At 35.3% G+C, this 17,739-nt stretch overlaps 1 protein-coding gene across 1 annotated transcript; it reads left to right on the top strand.

Moving 5' to 3' along the window:
• Positions 11-7,698, top strand: LOC109720810 (serine/threonine-protein kinase 16-like). Its single transcript, XM_020248138.1, has 6 exons — positions 11-326; positions 2,010-2,152; positions 4,120-4,263; positions 5,075-5,260; positions 6,259-6,383; positions 7,264-7,698. The coding sequence occupies exons 1-6, from the start codon at positions 95-97 to the stop codon at positions 7,487-7,489; spliced, it is 1,056 nt and encodes a 351-aa protein (XP_020103727.1). The 5' UTR covers positions 11-94; the 3' UTR covers positions 7,490-7,698.

The following is a 17,739-nucleotide window of genomic DNA, read 5'->3' as shown; positions in this document are numbered from 1 at the left end:
AAAAAAAAAAAAAGAAAAAAAAAAAAGGTATGTAATATAAGTTCGCTTTAGAGAGAGAAATTAAGAGGGAGAGAGAGAGAGAGAGGAGGCGACGATGGGGTGCTCGTTCTCCGGGCTCAACGCGATCTACGGGGCCGTGGGGAGCGGCGGCGATGTGTGGATCAACGAGAACCGATTCCGAATCTTGAAGCAGCTCGGCGACGGCGGGGCCGCCGCCGTCTTCCTCGTCAAGGAGCTCGTCCCCGCCGCCGCCGCCGCCGCCGCCGCTCCTGGCGGCGCCGGCGGCCTCGCCCGCAAGAAGGGCGTCAGCCCCTCCCACATTTCAGGTCTCTTCTTAATTCTTCCTTTCAGATCCAAATCTTGAAACTTGTGCGATCGAAAAGACCGATACGATAGAAAATGGTACCGAAATAGATGCGTGGTTGACGAGATCAGGCGAACCATGTCACGGAATGCGAGATGAGCCTCTGCATATGCTATTGAAAAGATTGATGTGTGTTGACGAGATCAGGTGAATCATGTTGGATTGCTTAGGACCGGCTCTGATAGTAAATCTGATAGAAAAAATGGGTACAAAATGAGTCAGAATGTCTCTGCTGACGCATATTGATGAGACGAGGTGAATCATGTCACGGAGAACGAGATTAGACTCTACATGTGCTATTGAAAAGATTGATGTGTATTGACGAGATGCGGCGAATCATGTTATGTCAGGGGATAAGAAATGAGCCCTCATTGAACTAAGATTGCTTAGGACTGGCTCTGATAGTATGTTATTGAAAAGATCGATTTGATAGAAATGGCATAGAAATTGTCTGAATGTCTTTGCTGACACGTATTGACGAGATCAGACGAATCTATGTCGTGGGATGCGAGATGGAAAAATTCTAGAATGCAACGGATATATTAGTGACGTGGCGTAACAAACCAATCAAATTAATCCTTTTAAGAATATATGTCCCATCATGATTGTAAAAAAGTATTTTATTTGTACTTTTGTTTGAAAAGAAGCAATGTGATTGGCTTGTTATTGATGACATAGTGCAAGTGTGACCGTGTAGAATTCCTCTGCGAGATGAGCCTCTGCATCTGCTATTGAAAAGATTGATGTGTATTGATGAGATCGGGCGAATCATGTCAAGAGAAAAGATTGATCAGATGGAAAGTGACCCTGGAATAGTGTTATAATTAATTGATGCTATGCTATGGATTTGGAATTGTATGTGTTTTCTCCAATTCTCTTGTAGATCTACGTTTGGATCCGAAAATGGGAAATGGGTTTTGTTTGATCAACTAAAAATTGCCAGTTTTAGCTTAGTTGCTTCCCAGAATGCCTGTTTTCTGTTTGTTTAATCTACTGCTGAATTTTTGATGCATTGGATTGGGAATTGGATGTGCTCCTGTAGATCTATCTTTGGATTGGAAATTGAGGAACTGGGTTTTGTTTGACGAAATGCAAAGATGTCGATTTTAGCTTAATTCCTATGCCCATTTTCAGATTGTTTAATCTGCTTCTGGATTGATGCATTTGTTTAGGAATGGATGTGTTTTCTCCAATTCAGCTCTTAGATCTCTCTTTGGATATGAAATTTGGGAGTTGGGTTCTGTTTTGTGTGCTCCTAAGTTTTGAAATTCAGCTTAATTGCTTCCCGATTGCGCATTTTCAGCTCATTCAATGTGTTGCTAGGTTGATGCATTGGATCGGGAATTGTCCTCTAAATCTCTCTTTGGATCCGAATTTGGTTAAATGGATTTTGTTTGATTACTATATAGTTGCCAATTTTAGCTAAATTGCTTCCTGAATACCCTTTTTCAGCTTATTAATGTGTATGACCATGCATCTTAGATTCTAATTTTAGGGATTTGATTCTGTCCCTGTACGTGTGAAAGAATTACCAAGGTAGTCATTTTAGATGAATTGCACAAAGAAATGCTTGGTTGATTCCTTTTTCTGATGATTTGATGTAACAATTCATATATTTTAAATTCTTTTGAACTACATTTTTCAGCTGATGGGACGTATGCTATGAAGAAAGTCCTTATTCAAAGCGAGCAGCAGCTGGAACTGGTTCGGCAGGAGATTGGTATCTCTTCCCAATTTAGTCACCCTAATCTGCTTCCCCTTCTTGATCATGCCATAATTGCAGTTAAGGTAGTTCAGATCTGTTTATGGTTGACTTTTATGGTTGACTTCCATACTTATTCTTAGATACAAGGACTTTTCTTGTTTAATATGTGTATATTTATAGATTGGTTTGAGATTAAAGCCATAGTTTGTTTAACTTTGGGGTGCTCTCTGATATTCTGCAAATTGCTACTCATCCTTTGAATGTGACTTTCTTCTATATTATGGAGTTCTTGATTAATCAGGCAGCATTGGTGTTCTACATTTGCAAGGTCAATTATGCATTTAATTAAAAATCAGACTACAAATCTAACAATTTTACATATCCTTATATTAATTTGAGACTTTCTATTTCAAATGGTGGAAACTTAAGTCTACAAATGTGTCTCCCTTTCTATGTGAAATACTTTGGTAAATAGATTAGACTCTGTTCTTATTTTTGACTGTTGTATTGCTAGAGTCAGGTTTTGGTACAAAGGGGGATCTGGGTTGCGAGTGATTGGAGTAAAAGTAAACTGGTGTAACTTGAAAGATTAAGGTTGATATAAGTGAAGGTGGATGTGACTTGTGGTGACTCTTCTGTCAAATTGAAGTTCTACAAATGAAATTAAAAAAAAGAATTAGTCTGCAAAAAGAAGAAAGGATTCTAGTACTTAAATTGCTAACTGATTTAACAGTTTTTGTGACTCTTATGGAGCTAGTGGAGTAAACTTGTCCGAATACAGAGAGATTTACTAAATTTTGTGCGTGAAAGATGTCTATGGAATGAGGAATACATATCTTTTGCAATCGGAACATGCATTCATCATTCCTAAGGTGGAAATTAGCCAATAGCCTAATAAAACACTCTTGTTTGCTGCCTCCTAACTTTTAACTCTATTATTGTGAGGAATAAACCTTTTATGCTAGAGGTAACCCGAACCCATAACAGTGATGATGAAGCAGACAACTTGAGCTGATATGACGGTACCATGGTAGGCACTAAGTTCGAATACGCTGTGAACAGGCACCATGGACATGGCAAGGCATCTGTGAACAAAATTCTGCCACATTTTTAGAACAGAGGCTAGAAGAATGTCCCTTACCCATCTTTGATGAACAATTTTTAGCCTTTTAGGTTATCACCCTTTTGGTCATTCAAGTGCTATCTTGTTTGTTTCGGAAGCTTAATTATGACATATTCAGGGACGGAGCTATTAATAGACCCAAAGGGGCCATGGCCCCCCTCAACTTTTCGATATTTACTTTATAGTCCTTTAGTAGTTTATAAATTTTTAGTTAATTTTTAAAATATATGGGCCTATTATCTCTCAAAAAAAATATATATGGGCCTATCTTGTAAAAAGTTTTTAGTGCTAGTATAGAGCTCTCTCTTTTCTTATGTGTTTTATAGGTGAAAATACGCTAAGAACCTCCTAATTATAGTGCATTTTAAAATAAGTGCTTTCAACTTTAAATATTTTATTTATACATTCTTAACTTTCTAATTATTTTTGATAAGCTAATTTATTTAACTAAATAAAATAGTATGCTAAATTTAATAGTTCTGTTAGATATTAGTCACTGGTTGTTATTATTTTATTAACAAAAATTAAAAAAATTAAATTCTAACTAAATTACTGTTAGGTTTAGTAAAATTCTTAAGTTATTTGATTAGAATAATGTAAATAAAATAATTAGAAGTTAAGCGAGTGTAAATTAACGAAATAATTTAATATTTTTTAACATTAATTATCTAATCACTAAATTTTTTTATTAAAAATTTGAGTAGTTAAAATCTTATTTATTTGCTAAAATTTGTATTTGTATATATTTTGGCCCCCCCCTCGTGATTGAATACTGGCTTCGTTCCTGGACATATTATTCCAGATACCTCATTCGACATCTGATTTAAATATTTACATTGTGCTTTACATATGGAAATTGATTGATTGTTGATATTAAAAAACATTGTTCTTTACATAGGGAAATGATCGATTGTTATGTTCGTATAGGGTACACAGGAAGGATCAAAGAACTACGAAGCTTACTTGTTGTTCCCAGTTCATTTAGATGGAACTTTGCTGGACGTTACCAAAGTTACGCAAGAGAAGAATGAATTCTTGTCAACAATTAATATTCTTCAGATATTCCGTCAGGTGTTTTAGTTGTTGATCTCCTTTATATTTTTACTGCTGTCGACACCATTAAATTTTGGATTTAATGCTCATATGACTTGTGATTGCTGTCCTAATTCTTGTACCTTATGCTCTACTTCGTCCAGAGATTAATGCGATACCTTTTTGCTGCCGAAATTTCAGTAAATCATAACTAGTAAAAGTTTGTAAAATAGAAGTTATGTGATGGATCCTGAAACTTGACAAACTAACATCAAACTGACTTTGAAGGAAATGCATATTAAATTTTTCTTAATTAAAGGCATGGTTTGTTTTTGTTGACTCGCTGCTTCTCTGCACGTTAATGTTTAAATTTAATATGCTTTTGATGTTACTGAGGGCCTAAATTAAAGCTCTTGACTTCATAATTGGGAAGAATGGGATCATATTTATGTAAAATCAGATCATAGGCACAGGGAAATGTGACAAAACTGAGATTCATATTAACTTTGTTGCACATTGAAAATATATTTCGCTCATGCTTGAAGATACCAATCTCATTGCAATGCACTTTGAATTCATATGCTTGAAACTTCAGATTTCTTTATTTTGGTAACGTTTAGTTTAGAATTTCTGCTGTTCTTAACCCAATAAAATGTATTCATACTTCTTTCTTAGTAGTTCATTCATATGCTTGAAGATGCCTGTCCGATGGCAGTGCACTTATCTTTTTCTTTTTTTCATATTTGTTCATAAGCTTCGACGATTAAGAATAGGTGCACTTTGCACTTTACATGCGCATAATTACCAGACATTATAAACCTTGGTGACATATAGTATTGGGATATTGCAGATTTGTGCAGGATTGAAGCATATGCACAGTTTTGACCCTCCGTATGCGCATAATGATGTCAAGCCTGAGAATGTACTCATAACGCACAGAAAGGGACAACCACCTCTAGCTATTTTAATGGATTTTGAGAGTGCTCGCCCTGCCAGAAAAGCAATTCGTTCTCGTTCTGAGGCATTGCAGTTGCAGGTATAAGCGACTTTAATTACACACAATCATCTGCTTATCAGCTGCCTATTTTCTTTGTCTAAGATGTAGTCACTTTTGATACATAGACTATCTACAAGAATATGTTTTTGGCATTTGTTGTTGGTAATTGGTTGTATGGTTTGTTGGTAATTGGTTGTATGGTTTGATCAATTGTTTGGTTCTGGATTCTCAACCTTGGAATATTCTCCGCAACGGGCCCTGTTCCTGATTGATAAGAGGCATAGATGAACCATTATCTAGCCGGAGTTGTTTTCTCTAGTTGATTGTTTGGCATTTCATTAGATAAAATTTATGGTAAGGTAGAAGTTCGAAAGTGCACGCTTTACAGATTTGATTCTTCATGTTGATGTCTTAGCCAGGATTCTCAGACCTCTTGTTTTTGAGTGATTACTCACGGCTGCCCTCATGGTATTTTTGTTCGTCTCGAAGCATTTCTTTTTATCGCAATTGCCTCAGGCAGGAACGTGCAAAAACCAGCGAACCAAAAATCAAACCAAACTTTCACCTTTATTTTGATTTAGCTAATTTCTTTTACAAATCAATCTGGTTTCTATATATAAAAAAGCTGATTTAAGTGAGTCCTGTATCAGCTCTTTATAAGTAGATTCGACGGAGCAATGGCCTGCATGTGCAACGCTAGGTTGAAGTTCTAAGATTCTGAATAAACACTGTTTCTAATCTTTGAAGGCGTACAATTTACTTGTACTAAGGTTTGGAAATACAAGGACTGGAACTCAGTCTTTTTATCTGAAGCAAGTTACTCGGAGATCTTTTTTTTTTTGGCCCCACCTGATAAATCGCTGACATAGCACTTACTTTTTCCACTAGAATGCGCATTAAATTAAATGGATAAATGTTGTAGTTCCATTTCAAAATGTTCGTATATACTGCCTTTACTTATTTTGCATGTTTTATTCATTTTTCCGAGGCGTCAAGTTGTTGCTTAACATTCTTCCTTTTTGATGGATTTCACATAGGAATGGGCTTCTGAGCACACCTCTGCAGCTTACCGAGCTCCTGAATTATGGGAATGTCCAAGCAATGCTGACATTGATGAGAGAACTGATATATGGTCTCTGGGATGCACCTTGTATGCAATGATGTAAGGTTACCTTCTCCGATGTAACAGTTTTTGTGTTTCTTTTTATTTTTCTTTTTTCTTTTGCTTTTCATATCGTTCTCTTAGTTAGTCACAGATATTCTTTGGCATCTTTACACAATATTGACTATTTTACCATAATATTCGGCCACGAGATGCAAAAGAAAACACATTTGGTATCAAGGCTCATTTAGGTCATTAGAAGTCAGGAGCCTGACTTTTATAGTCCAAAAGTGATTATACGAAAAAGGTAAGCTCCTATTTACTCAAGTTGGATGGTGTTTTCTTCTGGCAAGTTATGTTCTGGCAAGTTAGTGTCGGAACGTGACCTAATAGTCCACTGAGGTCTTACTAGTCCTCATATTTAGCATAGTTGATTACGCCGAGGAGGTGATTTGTCGTTCTGTTGAAATCACTTATAACTAACCCTTCTTACTCGCTTGTGAACGTCATTCCTCGCCCTCTCAGCGGCCAACTATCATATGTAGCCATCGAGTAGACAAAAGGAAATGCTAGATAAGATGTTCCAGCATCTAAACAGGGCAAATTGTATGTCCTTCGCAACAGGTGGTCCTACTTAGATATCATTCCAACTTAGATATTCTCTTCTCTTTTCTTTTGCTTTATCTGTGGGACAGTCGTATTAATTACTGAGTTCCTTTTATTTCCTTCTAATTCGCATGTTTATGCATAATTTCGTGCTTTTAGAACGGTTCAAGTAGGCGGTCATTGCGACAATCAAGAGTATGCTTCCAAGGATCATGAAAATAATGAACTATGCAGTTCCTGAATTTATGAAGCAAATTCAGTTGATTAATCAAAACCAAGAAGTTTCTTGAATTCTATGTAAAGCTCAAATTTATCTTCTCACATGTCATTACAGGTTCGGAAAATCTCCTTTCGAAGACGCGCTTAACGAAGCGGAAGAAAATAAACATTTGGTGGTTAGAAATCCAGAAATAAAATGGTCTCCCGGACCGGACACCCCATACCCAGAGTCTCTCCGCCAATTCATCGTTTGGATGCTTCAGCCTCAGCCCGCAGTTCGACCTCACATCGACGACATCATCATCCACGTCGATAAGCTCGTCGCGAAACACTCGAGTTAAGATGATTCTTTTGTCACTGTATCTGTAATTTTATAGTGCATCTGCTTAATATATGCCATTCAAATGTGATAATTTTACAGTAGTCCTATTTATTAATATTGTGAGGAGAGGGCATTACTTTGTATCCTGAACCAAAATCATGGATTTATTGTCATTTTTTGTTATTTTAATAATTATAATAATATATATAGCTCTATGATGTTGTGCTACATAATTGCTTTGTGTCTTCTTTTTTTCTTACTAAAATTTCTCCTTAAACTGCTTCAAATTATAGGAACCAATCTAGTCTCAAAAGTTTAATATATAAGATATAATAAAACTAAATTTTTTAATCTGACTATAGTATTTTGGGCAGTGATTAAGCTCAAAAAGTTACAAAGTTAAGCGTACTAAGATTAAAATAGTTCCAGATAGGTGACTCTTTTGGAAAGTAGGACGTCATAGTTGATATCAGAGCCAATCACCAATTAGAAATATGAAATAAGTCTCGGCTGAGGTAGGTTCATACAACGGGAAGAGCGTAACTCCTCGACTGATCTCCAAGGTCGGCAAAAGCTAGTGAAGATAGTTTTACATCATTTGGTGCTTGTAAGTTTACTGAGCTTGATAAGCACGTCAGAACTTATAGATGGAGGAATGTAACACCCCTAAACTTTGAAAATTCTTTATATAAGATATAACAAGTTTAAACTTTTTAATCAAGTTATAATATTTTAGGTGGTGACTAAACCTAAGAGGTTAAAATGGTTGAACATGCTACAGGTGACCCCTCTGGAAAGTGGGGTCATATTCAGTTTCAAATTTGTAAGACTAAAATCGAACCAACCAAATTGAGTTGATTCAGTTCAATTATTCGGCATGAACCAAATAATAATTTTGAGAGCCCCTTGTTTTACCCACTATATCTACTAATATATTAATTATCTACACTATACAAGCACATATAATCACATCAGTGGTTTTTCTGGTGATCCATTATATGGAATTCATAGCAGTACTCTTTTCTACTATTTGTTTCAAAACATGTATTGAATTCATAAACCAATAGATTGCTTATTTGTTTAATTTGGTTTCGAATTCCTAAAATTGAATCAAACCAACCGAAATGAGTTGGTTCGGTTTGATTATTCAATTTGGACCAAAAAATTCCCGAGTCCCCCTATCCGCTACAATCCTACAAATTTGGGACAGTTTCATTCAATTATTATGACTTTGAGTCGGTGTCCGCTACATTCAATACTATGACGGTTCATACTGTATGAGTCAATTCGCACATGACGCACCAAGATGTCAGCATATCAGTAGTTATTTAGACGCCCCCTTGTTAAAGGAACTCGAATTGAATTCATAAACCAACAAATCATCGGATGCGGATCGGGTTGACGGGTTATCGGATCCACTTACTTCTCTACTCTGAAAGTGAGAGCAGGACTCTAGCAGCAGCCACTAGTCTTAGTCAATTGATAAATTTACAAAAAAAACGAAAGAACAAAAAGAAGAAGAAGAAGATAACTCTTTTGCACTTTCTATGAGAAAATTTAAAATAAAAATTATATAAATATATATATAAAAAAAAAAGGAATGGATGAGGAACAGCCAAGGAGACAACTTGGTACTTATGGTGGAGAATTAATATAATTATTATATTATATATATATATCTCCTGTGTTTTTAGTGGTGGCAGTAGTAGTAGTAGTGGTGGGTGGGGCCCATTAAACTATGCCACGTAGGCAGATCGAATCATATTCCCGAGAAAAAAAAATTTTAATTGGGGAGGTCCCACCATGCCTTATTAAGGAGGCTCAAATGCTCAATTCATTATCATGTTTTATTCTTATCTATCAAAAAGTTATACTTATTTTATCTATAATTTAATTTTTTTAAAAAAATTAGTATTAAAAAAATATAATAAATTATTAAAAGGAATAAAAAATAACATGTCAACATAACAAGGACTCTCCAATAAAATGCAGTTGGGATGGGGCGCTATCCACTGAAGTTTTATCCACTCCTGTAGTCATCATAGTATTAGTGGCTCACGATGTATTGTCCTCTCTTTAGGAATATCAAAATCGCCTTAAACCCAAACCCCACCTCTCCCATGTGGGAGGATAGTAATTGACAAGGGGCACTTTTGGATTGGGTACATGTAGTTTATAGTAATATTATTAATCAAGCGTATTTAGTTCGGATTATTCTATCAGAATTACAGATAATTTTATCAAAAATTATTATATTTAATTCATCCAATTTGTAATCTGATCGATAATATATAGTATTACAAATGATGCATAATTACTCTGAGAGTATTAACGAGCGGGTGTAGGTATCTCAAACTCTAGTTTGTTACAATTTTTACAATCACTTCCCACAATTTGATTTAGTCTTCTAAGTTTTAGCATATTGTTTGGCATAAAAGTGATGCGATATCTTAATTATTAGTGTATTATTAATCGCAACACTACTATATCACCTCTATATTAGTAATATATTAACATTTAGCTAACTAGATTCAGTTATAGAACTTGATTGCAATAATTTTGAAAATTTGAACTAAAAATTATAGCAAATTAAAGTCAGAGGACCAAAGTGTCACAAGCATCATAGTTGGAGGACTTGATTGCAACAAGAGTTGTAGTGATTACAACACTCATTCAAGGGCTGTGATTCCTCCCCTTGGGTTTGAAAAATCCAAAATGGGTTTTAGTATTTAAAAAAAAAAAAATTAATGTCACAAGTGATAAAAAAAAAACTTGCCCTTACAGACTAGTTGTAAAATATACAACCCAAAATGGGTTGTGATAAATTATATTTGGTCCTTAAACTATAGGACTCATGACACTTTAGTTCTCGACTTTAATTTGTTGCAATATATATAACTCGAACTTTTTAAATTATTATTGTAATTAATATCTACAATCTATTACTTTTTGGCTAAATATGGATAAAAAATTCGAGCCAGAAATTATAATAAACTAAAGTTTGAGAATTCATTAAAATATTACATGCCTCGTAGTTTGAGGACTAAAAGTGTAATTTATCCAAATATTAATATTCAAGAGACTCACCATCTAATCTTAAACTAAATTTTGTATCTTTTTAGGAAAAGTAACTTCAAAACATTTTATAAAAAAATTTGACTTCCAGAACTGATGCTTATAGCTTGAAGAATGTTATTACTAATAATACAATTTTTAAGAAATTTGAGTTAAGACCAAATAGTAATTCTACCAATCCAAACACTCCCTCAGACATAAATAAAGTTTAGAAGAGAGGTTTATTGAACTATTTGATATAGTTTAAAAAATTATTTTGCCAAATTTAAAAGTTCATATGCCTATAAATCCCTTTTTTATTTGGTTTCTCTATAAACTCATTCCTTATACCCCAGCAATGGAGACATCCCAACATATGAGACATTTAGAAGGTTGTGAGATTTGATAAGGTGGGCACTTAAAAGAAGTTAATCTTTTAAATCTCAAAAGTAGACCTTTTGTTTTAGAACTTTTTGTTTTAAATCTCAAAAGTAGAAAAAAAAGGGATGTTAATAAAGCTGTCCAAAATATCCGATATACCATACCTGAATCGGACCCTATCCAGACCCGATAAAAAATGGATAGTATACGGATAAAAAAAATTACCTACTAAAATTTCATATATGGGTCTGGATTATAGTAACCCTGGAATTCAGCATTTGAGGCTTGTCAACAGCTTTGGAGAGTGTCAGGACAAGTCCGAATCCTGTTGGTACGAAATAGACGCAAACTGGACTCAGCGGGACGCGAGAGGAGAGAGTTAGCATTGCAATCTGCAAATTGTAGATTTTCAGCAATTGGTACCGGTACCACACAGGGGCGTACCGGTACCCAGTCCATTTTCTGCGCAGACTGCTCTCGGGTTGGCCATTCTACTGCGTGGTATCGGTATGGCATTGCGATGGTACCGGTACACCAGGGTAGGTAAGTAGCCTTTTGGTCTTTTCTTGTCTCGTTTGTGTCACCTTTATCCCTATTACTCTATATAGGATAGAGAGAGACTGAGGAGGAGGTTTTGCTGTGCTCTCTCTTTCTCTCTTCCTCTTGTGCTCTGCCGTACGCAAGGAGGGGCTCGGGTGGAGTCGGAGCGACGTCAACGTTGCGCCGCGGAGCCGTTCGAGCGTGCGTTCGTCATGGTAGCGCCGTGGGAAGGCCGGGCGAGTGTGTGGTTCCGCTTTTATCGACTTCTCGCCGTTGTTGGATGTGCTTTCGAGGTGGGTCAAAGTGATGCTTATCAAATTCTACGAGTTTCCTCCTAATTCTATATATGTCGACAACATGTCTTTTTAGCTTTGTTTAGTACATGGTTTAGCTTGATTCTCGGAACTGCATGCTTTTGAACGTGAATTGGAGTTTAGAAAAATTTGCTAAATTATGCATGTTGTACTTGGATTTGACTTAGGAGAAAACTGACGTTTCTACACCGTCATTTGATCAAACTACCAGATTTAGCTCTAGAAGCCGTAGTTTGCATACTCGGTTGGGTAGCGCCCGCGAGTGCCACTCCGGAGTCAGGCTTTGTGCTTTTGCGTTGGTGTCGTTTTGTCCTGGTTGGACTTGCTCTCCATTGATGACCTGGTTTGGTGTCAATTAGTGTAGCTTCGACAGGCGGGATGAGTGTGTTCACAGTCCCTAGTGAGATTGGGTCAGGATTTACATTTTCTACAGATTATTGTGTTAAAGCATGATAGTATAGTGGCATTTAGCTGTAGATTTGTTTCAGCTTTCCTTACTATTCCTGCTTACTTCTGTAGACTTAGTGAGTGAGCCGTTGAGGTTGGTAGCAGTACCCACTGAGGACTATTTCTTTTTGCAGTAGTTCTCACACCCAGTTGTTGGAATCTTTTGCAAAGCCTTCTTCTTCGGCTGCTGCTGCTGCTGAGTCTGACCGTGGTAAGAGTGTTGCGAATTAGAGCCCTTTTTGACGAGTGCAGAGCTAGAGGAGTACCAACTACAGGTAGTTGTAGTTTCTGGGTTATTATACATACTAAGGTTGTATCTCGCTGGAGTGAGCATTTTGGTTATCTGGATGATGCTTGTATGTATAGTTAACCTCTGTTGTTTATATATGTTTTTATTTTGACGGCTCTATACTACTGGTTGTAGTATTGTATGATTACAGATACAGCTATCGCTTCGTATACAGAAAAAATTCTTTTGTATACGGCGGATTTGTCGACGTGTCCGGAAAAATGAGTAATCCGGGGCGTGACACGAATATTTTATACCCATACCTGATTTGAATCCAACTCAAACCCAACTTTTAAGTGGGTAGGGTCCGGAATAGTTTTCAAATCCGAATCCGAGCCTGGACCCGATAAAATATTTGATAGTAAGTAAAAAAGATTTGAACTTTTGAAGTTGAGTGATTAATTTTAATACGAGTTATAAATGAGGGGTCTCTACGTATTTTCATTCTAGTGAAACATTGAAATCCTAGCCGCTCTTTTACTCCTTTTCTTTTTTCTAATTTTTTTAGTCATTATTTTTTTTGTTTCATTTCCGCCTTAGAGTTTTTTATGAAATAATATTTCTATCGTCGTCATCATCAGCAATATTAATCCTCTACAGGCGCGACACGAGTGAGTTTTTCTCAAATCCCTGCTACAATTATAGTCGACAACCTAGGTTTTTTTAATAAATATTCTATTAGTAAATTTTGTGATTCCTTCTTCTTTTTATTTGAATGTTAGTATATAATATTAATAATTACTACAACTTATATTCTCTTTATCTACAATATAGTATCATAATTTTCTTATTTTTGTGTGTTTACATATAAAATTGTTTTGACTTTAGGCTTTTAATCAGTCAATATAATGGCTGAAACAAACTCTGCCCAAACAATTTAATAAAGTCTATAAAAAAAAAATATGTATAAGGGTACCCGTATCTGATTTAGATCCAACTCGTACCCAGTCTTGAACAGGTAATATACGGATAGTCACTATCCAGACCCGCTCAAATAAACCCGATGGATATATTAGTAACTTAAGTAACTAGACCCAAACCCGATCCGAAGTAAAATGGGTAGGATGTTTTTTTTTTTTTCTGACCATTTCTTTTTAGAGTACGGATACAGTATATCATTTATCCAGATCCGACCCAGTCCACAGACACCTTTAGGTGTTAATTAAGAACTCAAGCTTTTCAGTTTGGATTCTCGCATAGGACTTACCTCTTGACGGCACTCGCTAGGAGGTGGAAATCCAGCTCGCTGTTCGCGAGCCAGCTCATGTTCAGCTCGAAATGTACTTGAGATCGAATCGCTTATTTAGTCAATAAGCTGAACATGAGCTTAACTTTTTAGGTCATTTAATAAATGAGTCGAACACGAGTTAGGGCAGGCTCACTCGTGTTTGGCTTGATAACAACTCGAATATATATATATATATATATATATATATATATATATATAGAGTAGGGCTACTATACTCTTATGAGTATTGGCCCTTCATACTCATAAGTTGTTTTCGATGATAGGGCTTCCGAATCGACGATCCGCTCCGTTAAATATGATCTAGAGTATTTGAAACTTCTAAAAAATAAATTTCATAATTTTTCGAAATCATAATAAAGTCCATCAAACGGGCATAAAATGAACGGTCAAAATCAAACGATGTCCTAAAAATAGATGATCGGATCCTTTAATTTAAGATCGGAGTTATTGATCTTTATCTAGGTAGTGAATAGAATTTTCTATCAAAAATTCAACCTATTCCAATTTTTTTACACCGTTAAACTAGCAAGTATCCCATATCGGTCATTAAAAATTGTCAATTTTGTGAGCTTTTGATCGTAAGGTAAATAATGTCGAAAAATTATGAAATTTGATTTCTAGAAGTTTTAAATGTACTAGATAATATTTAACGGTATGGATCGTCGATTCGGAAGCTCTATCACCGAAAACAACTTATGAGTACGAGGGCGATCGTACTCATAATAGTATAGTAGCCGGACTATATATATATATATATAGAGAGAGAGAGAGAGAGAGAGAGAGTCCGGCTATTATACTATTACCAAGCCCTTGATACTATTGAGCTTTCTACCGTTAGACCTACCCTTTGATCCTTTCCACCCGTTAGATTATACTATTAAACCAACCACCCACTCAACCCTAGGGGACCACTATCAATTTAAACCGTGGATCCACTATCAATTACCGGGAATATACTCACGCACATCTTATTCATCCAACGGCCGAAATCCATAGTACCAAGGGCTTATGCTATTGATAATATAGTAAGCATAATTATAATTTTATAATATTAATATATATATATATATATAGAGAAGAGAAGAGAGAGCAGAAGAGAACGAGAAGCTCAGCTGCTATACTATGGTAGCACAGGGCCTCCGTGCTACCTAAGTTGTTCGATTGATCGCGCTTTCCCAATCGACGATCGCCCCGTTAACTTGATCTACACTATAAAAGTGTTTGAAATTAATTTCATAATTTCCGATATCATTTGACTATATCAAAGATCATCAAATTGACCATTTTAATGGCCACATGTGGCGGTTGTGATTAATCACGGGTGTAAAACAATCCAGAATCGATGAACAATTTTATAGAAAATTCTGTTGCTCACTATTTAGAGTAAGATCAGTATATCTGATCTATGAATTTAACTATTTATCAATCATTTTTTTGTGAGATCTTATTTTTAGTCATTCAAATTTAACTATTTATTTGATAATAAATGATTTTGAAAAATTATGAATTTAGCTTACAATACTTTTAATAGTGTAGACAAGTCTAACGAGCGCGATCGTCGAATTTAGGAAGCCGCATCAATCGAACAACACTTGGTAGCACGGAAGCCGTGGCTCCGATAGTATAGCAGCTGACTATTATATATATATTATATATATAGTATATACTATATATAATTGAGCTCCTATACTTTAAATGACGAATCACTTGGTACTTATCGCTCTTGGATTAAGGATTGGCGTTAAGGATGATGTGGCCCTAGGATGGATGTGTTAATAAATAGTAATAACCTTATATAAGTAAATAATATCAAAACGTAAATCTTAAGCGGTAAACAAATTACCAAGCACCAAGTGTGTGCTTTTCAAGCACCATCCGAACCTCTCTCCTCTCATTCTCTCTGTCTCACTCCAGTCTCTCTCTGCTCTCACTCTCCTCTATATATAATTATATATATATATAAATAATAGATATATTAATATATATAATATATAATATATATATAATGAAAGGATTTTTATTATTTGATTTTTAAACAAATCTAAATATAAAGTCCGACTCAATTATAAAAATATTCATTTATATGTGAAGTTTCAACCATCTTTATCTTTATAAATTTATACCTATTCCTATACATTATTCCTCCTAAATTGCCAAATGGCAACATTCCCTTCATTTGTACTGGATCGATTTTTTTTTTCTTTGCTTGAACCGAACCGATCATTGTTGAGTGTGGGATCCTCCAAAGCGGCTTAAGTCTTCCACATGTTTTCCTCTTTTTTTGCTCGAACCGAATATGGTTTTCTCTTTTTTTACTTGAACAGAATCAGGTCAACCTATTGCATTAGGCCAAATTGTCTCAACTACTCCACATGTTTTCATCTTTGTACCGAATTGTTCTCTTTCTTTGCTTGAACCAAATTGATCACTGTCGAGTGTGGACTCCACCTGAAACCGGTTTAAGTTTTTCTTTTTTTTCCTTGAACTAAACCGGATTCTCCTTTTTTTGCTTGAATAGAACCGAATCACATCTCTGCAGTGAGCGTGATTGTTTCTCTTCCTCTTCCTTCTATTGTTACCTTCCTTTATTGATAAGATGAATCCCACCTCTCATCGTCGTTTTTTCCATTGCCATTTTCTCTTCCTTTGTCACCATTTTTTTTTTTTTCAATTATCTATCCGTCGCATCACACGGATTATTATGCTAGTAAATATGAATTGTGAACACTAAAGAAGGCTTCCCCTTATTTTGGGGGTTGTAGGGCCAACATGCACTTTTTTAAGAATTAATTGCACATTGGTCCCCAACCTTTCCACTATTTTTTACTTTGGTCTCTAATCTTTTTTTTTTTTTTGCAATCAAATTTTCAAATCTATATTTGGATTTCGAATGCCTTGTGATTAGTCTTATTTTTGTGCTTTTGATAATTATGATTTTTTCACTAATCTAAAATTTAGAATTAAATAATTTATTAGTTATATATGTGACGATAAAAATTAACGAGGGTACAATGAAGACGTTACCGCCAAGAATACCAAGGATAGTACTTNTTTAACGGAGCCGATCGACGATTCGAAAGTCGCAACATCGAAAACGAGGTGGAAGCACGGAAGGCTCCGTGCTTCCGATAGCATAGTAGCCTCACACTCTCTCTCTCTCTCTCTCTCTCTCTATATATATATACACACACACACACACACACACACGCTGATATACTATTAGTACCAAGGAGACCTCCGTGCTAGTAAGTTGTTTTCAATAATGCGGCTTCCAAATCGATGATTGGCTTCGTTAAACTTGACATACACTATTAAAAGTATTTGGAAACTAAATTTTATAAGTTTTCGACATTATTTGGCTAGTGATCAAAATGTCTCAAAATTGACAATTTTAATAATCGACGTAATGCGTTTGTGAATTTAATGATATAAAATAATTCAAATCTGATGAAATTTTTGTAGAAAATTATTTTCACTATTTAGAGTAAGATCAGTATATCCGATCTTAAATTTAAGTCTTTTATCAACATTTTTTATGAGATTTTTATTTTCAACCGTTCATTTTTTGACTACTCGTTTGATATGTAAATGATGTCGAAAAATTATGAAATTTAGTTTCCAAATATTTTCAATAGTGTAGATCATAGTCTAACAGAGGCGCGATAGGGCGATTTGAACGAGCGCATATATTATATTATTAGTATATTATATTATAATATAATATATTAATATATATATATATATATATATTTATATATATATATTAAGACGAGAGAGAGAGAGAGAGGAAGAAGATGAGAGAGAGAGAGAGAAGAAGAGAGTTGACCTGGTGCTTACTATTAGTACAAATCCCCATTATTGCTACTATTTATGCCTTTGATCAACTTCCCTTTTATTATTTCTAAACACATTGGATTAAATAGCTATAACCAGGGGGACGCACTAAACCTAGGGTACAACCTAACTCTAACGCGACTACTATCATCCTGACCTCT

The sequence above is a fragment of the Ananas comosus genome, linkage group 14, assembly GCF_001540865.1.
Source record: "Ananas comosus cultivar F153 linkage group 14, ASM154086v1, whole genome shotgun sequence".
NCBI classification, from domain to species: Eukaryota; Viridiplantae; Streptophyta; class Magnoliopsida; order Poales; family Bromeliaceae; genus Ananas; species Ananas comosus.
The sequence above is the reverse complement of the archived record's forward strand: the minus strand, read 5'-3'. Positions and strand labels throughout refer to the sequence as shown.

Coding starts and splice junctions, on each gene's coding strand:
- LOC109720810 (XM_020248138.1), top strand. CDS start 95: ATGGGGTGCTCGTTCTCCGGGCTCAACGCGATCTACGGGGCCGTGGGG. Junction 327..2,009: donor CAGCCCCTCCCACATTTCAG/GTCTCTTCTTAA, acceptor TACATTTTTCAG/CTGATGGGACGTATGCTATG. Junction 5,261..6,258: donor CTGAGGCATTGCAGTTGCAG/GTATAAGCGACT, acceptor GATTTCACATAG/GAATGGGCTTCTGAGCACAC.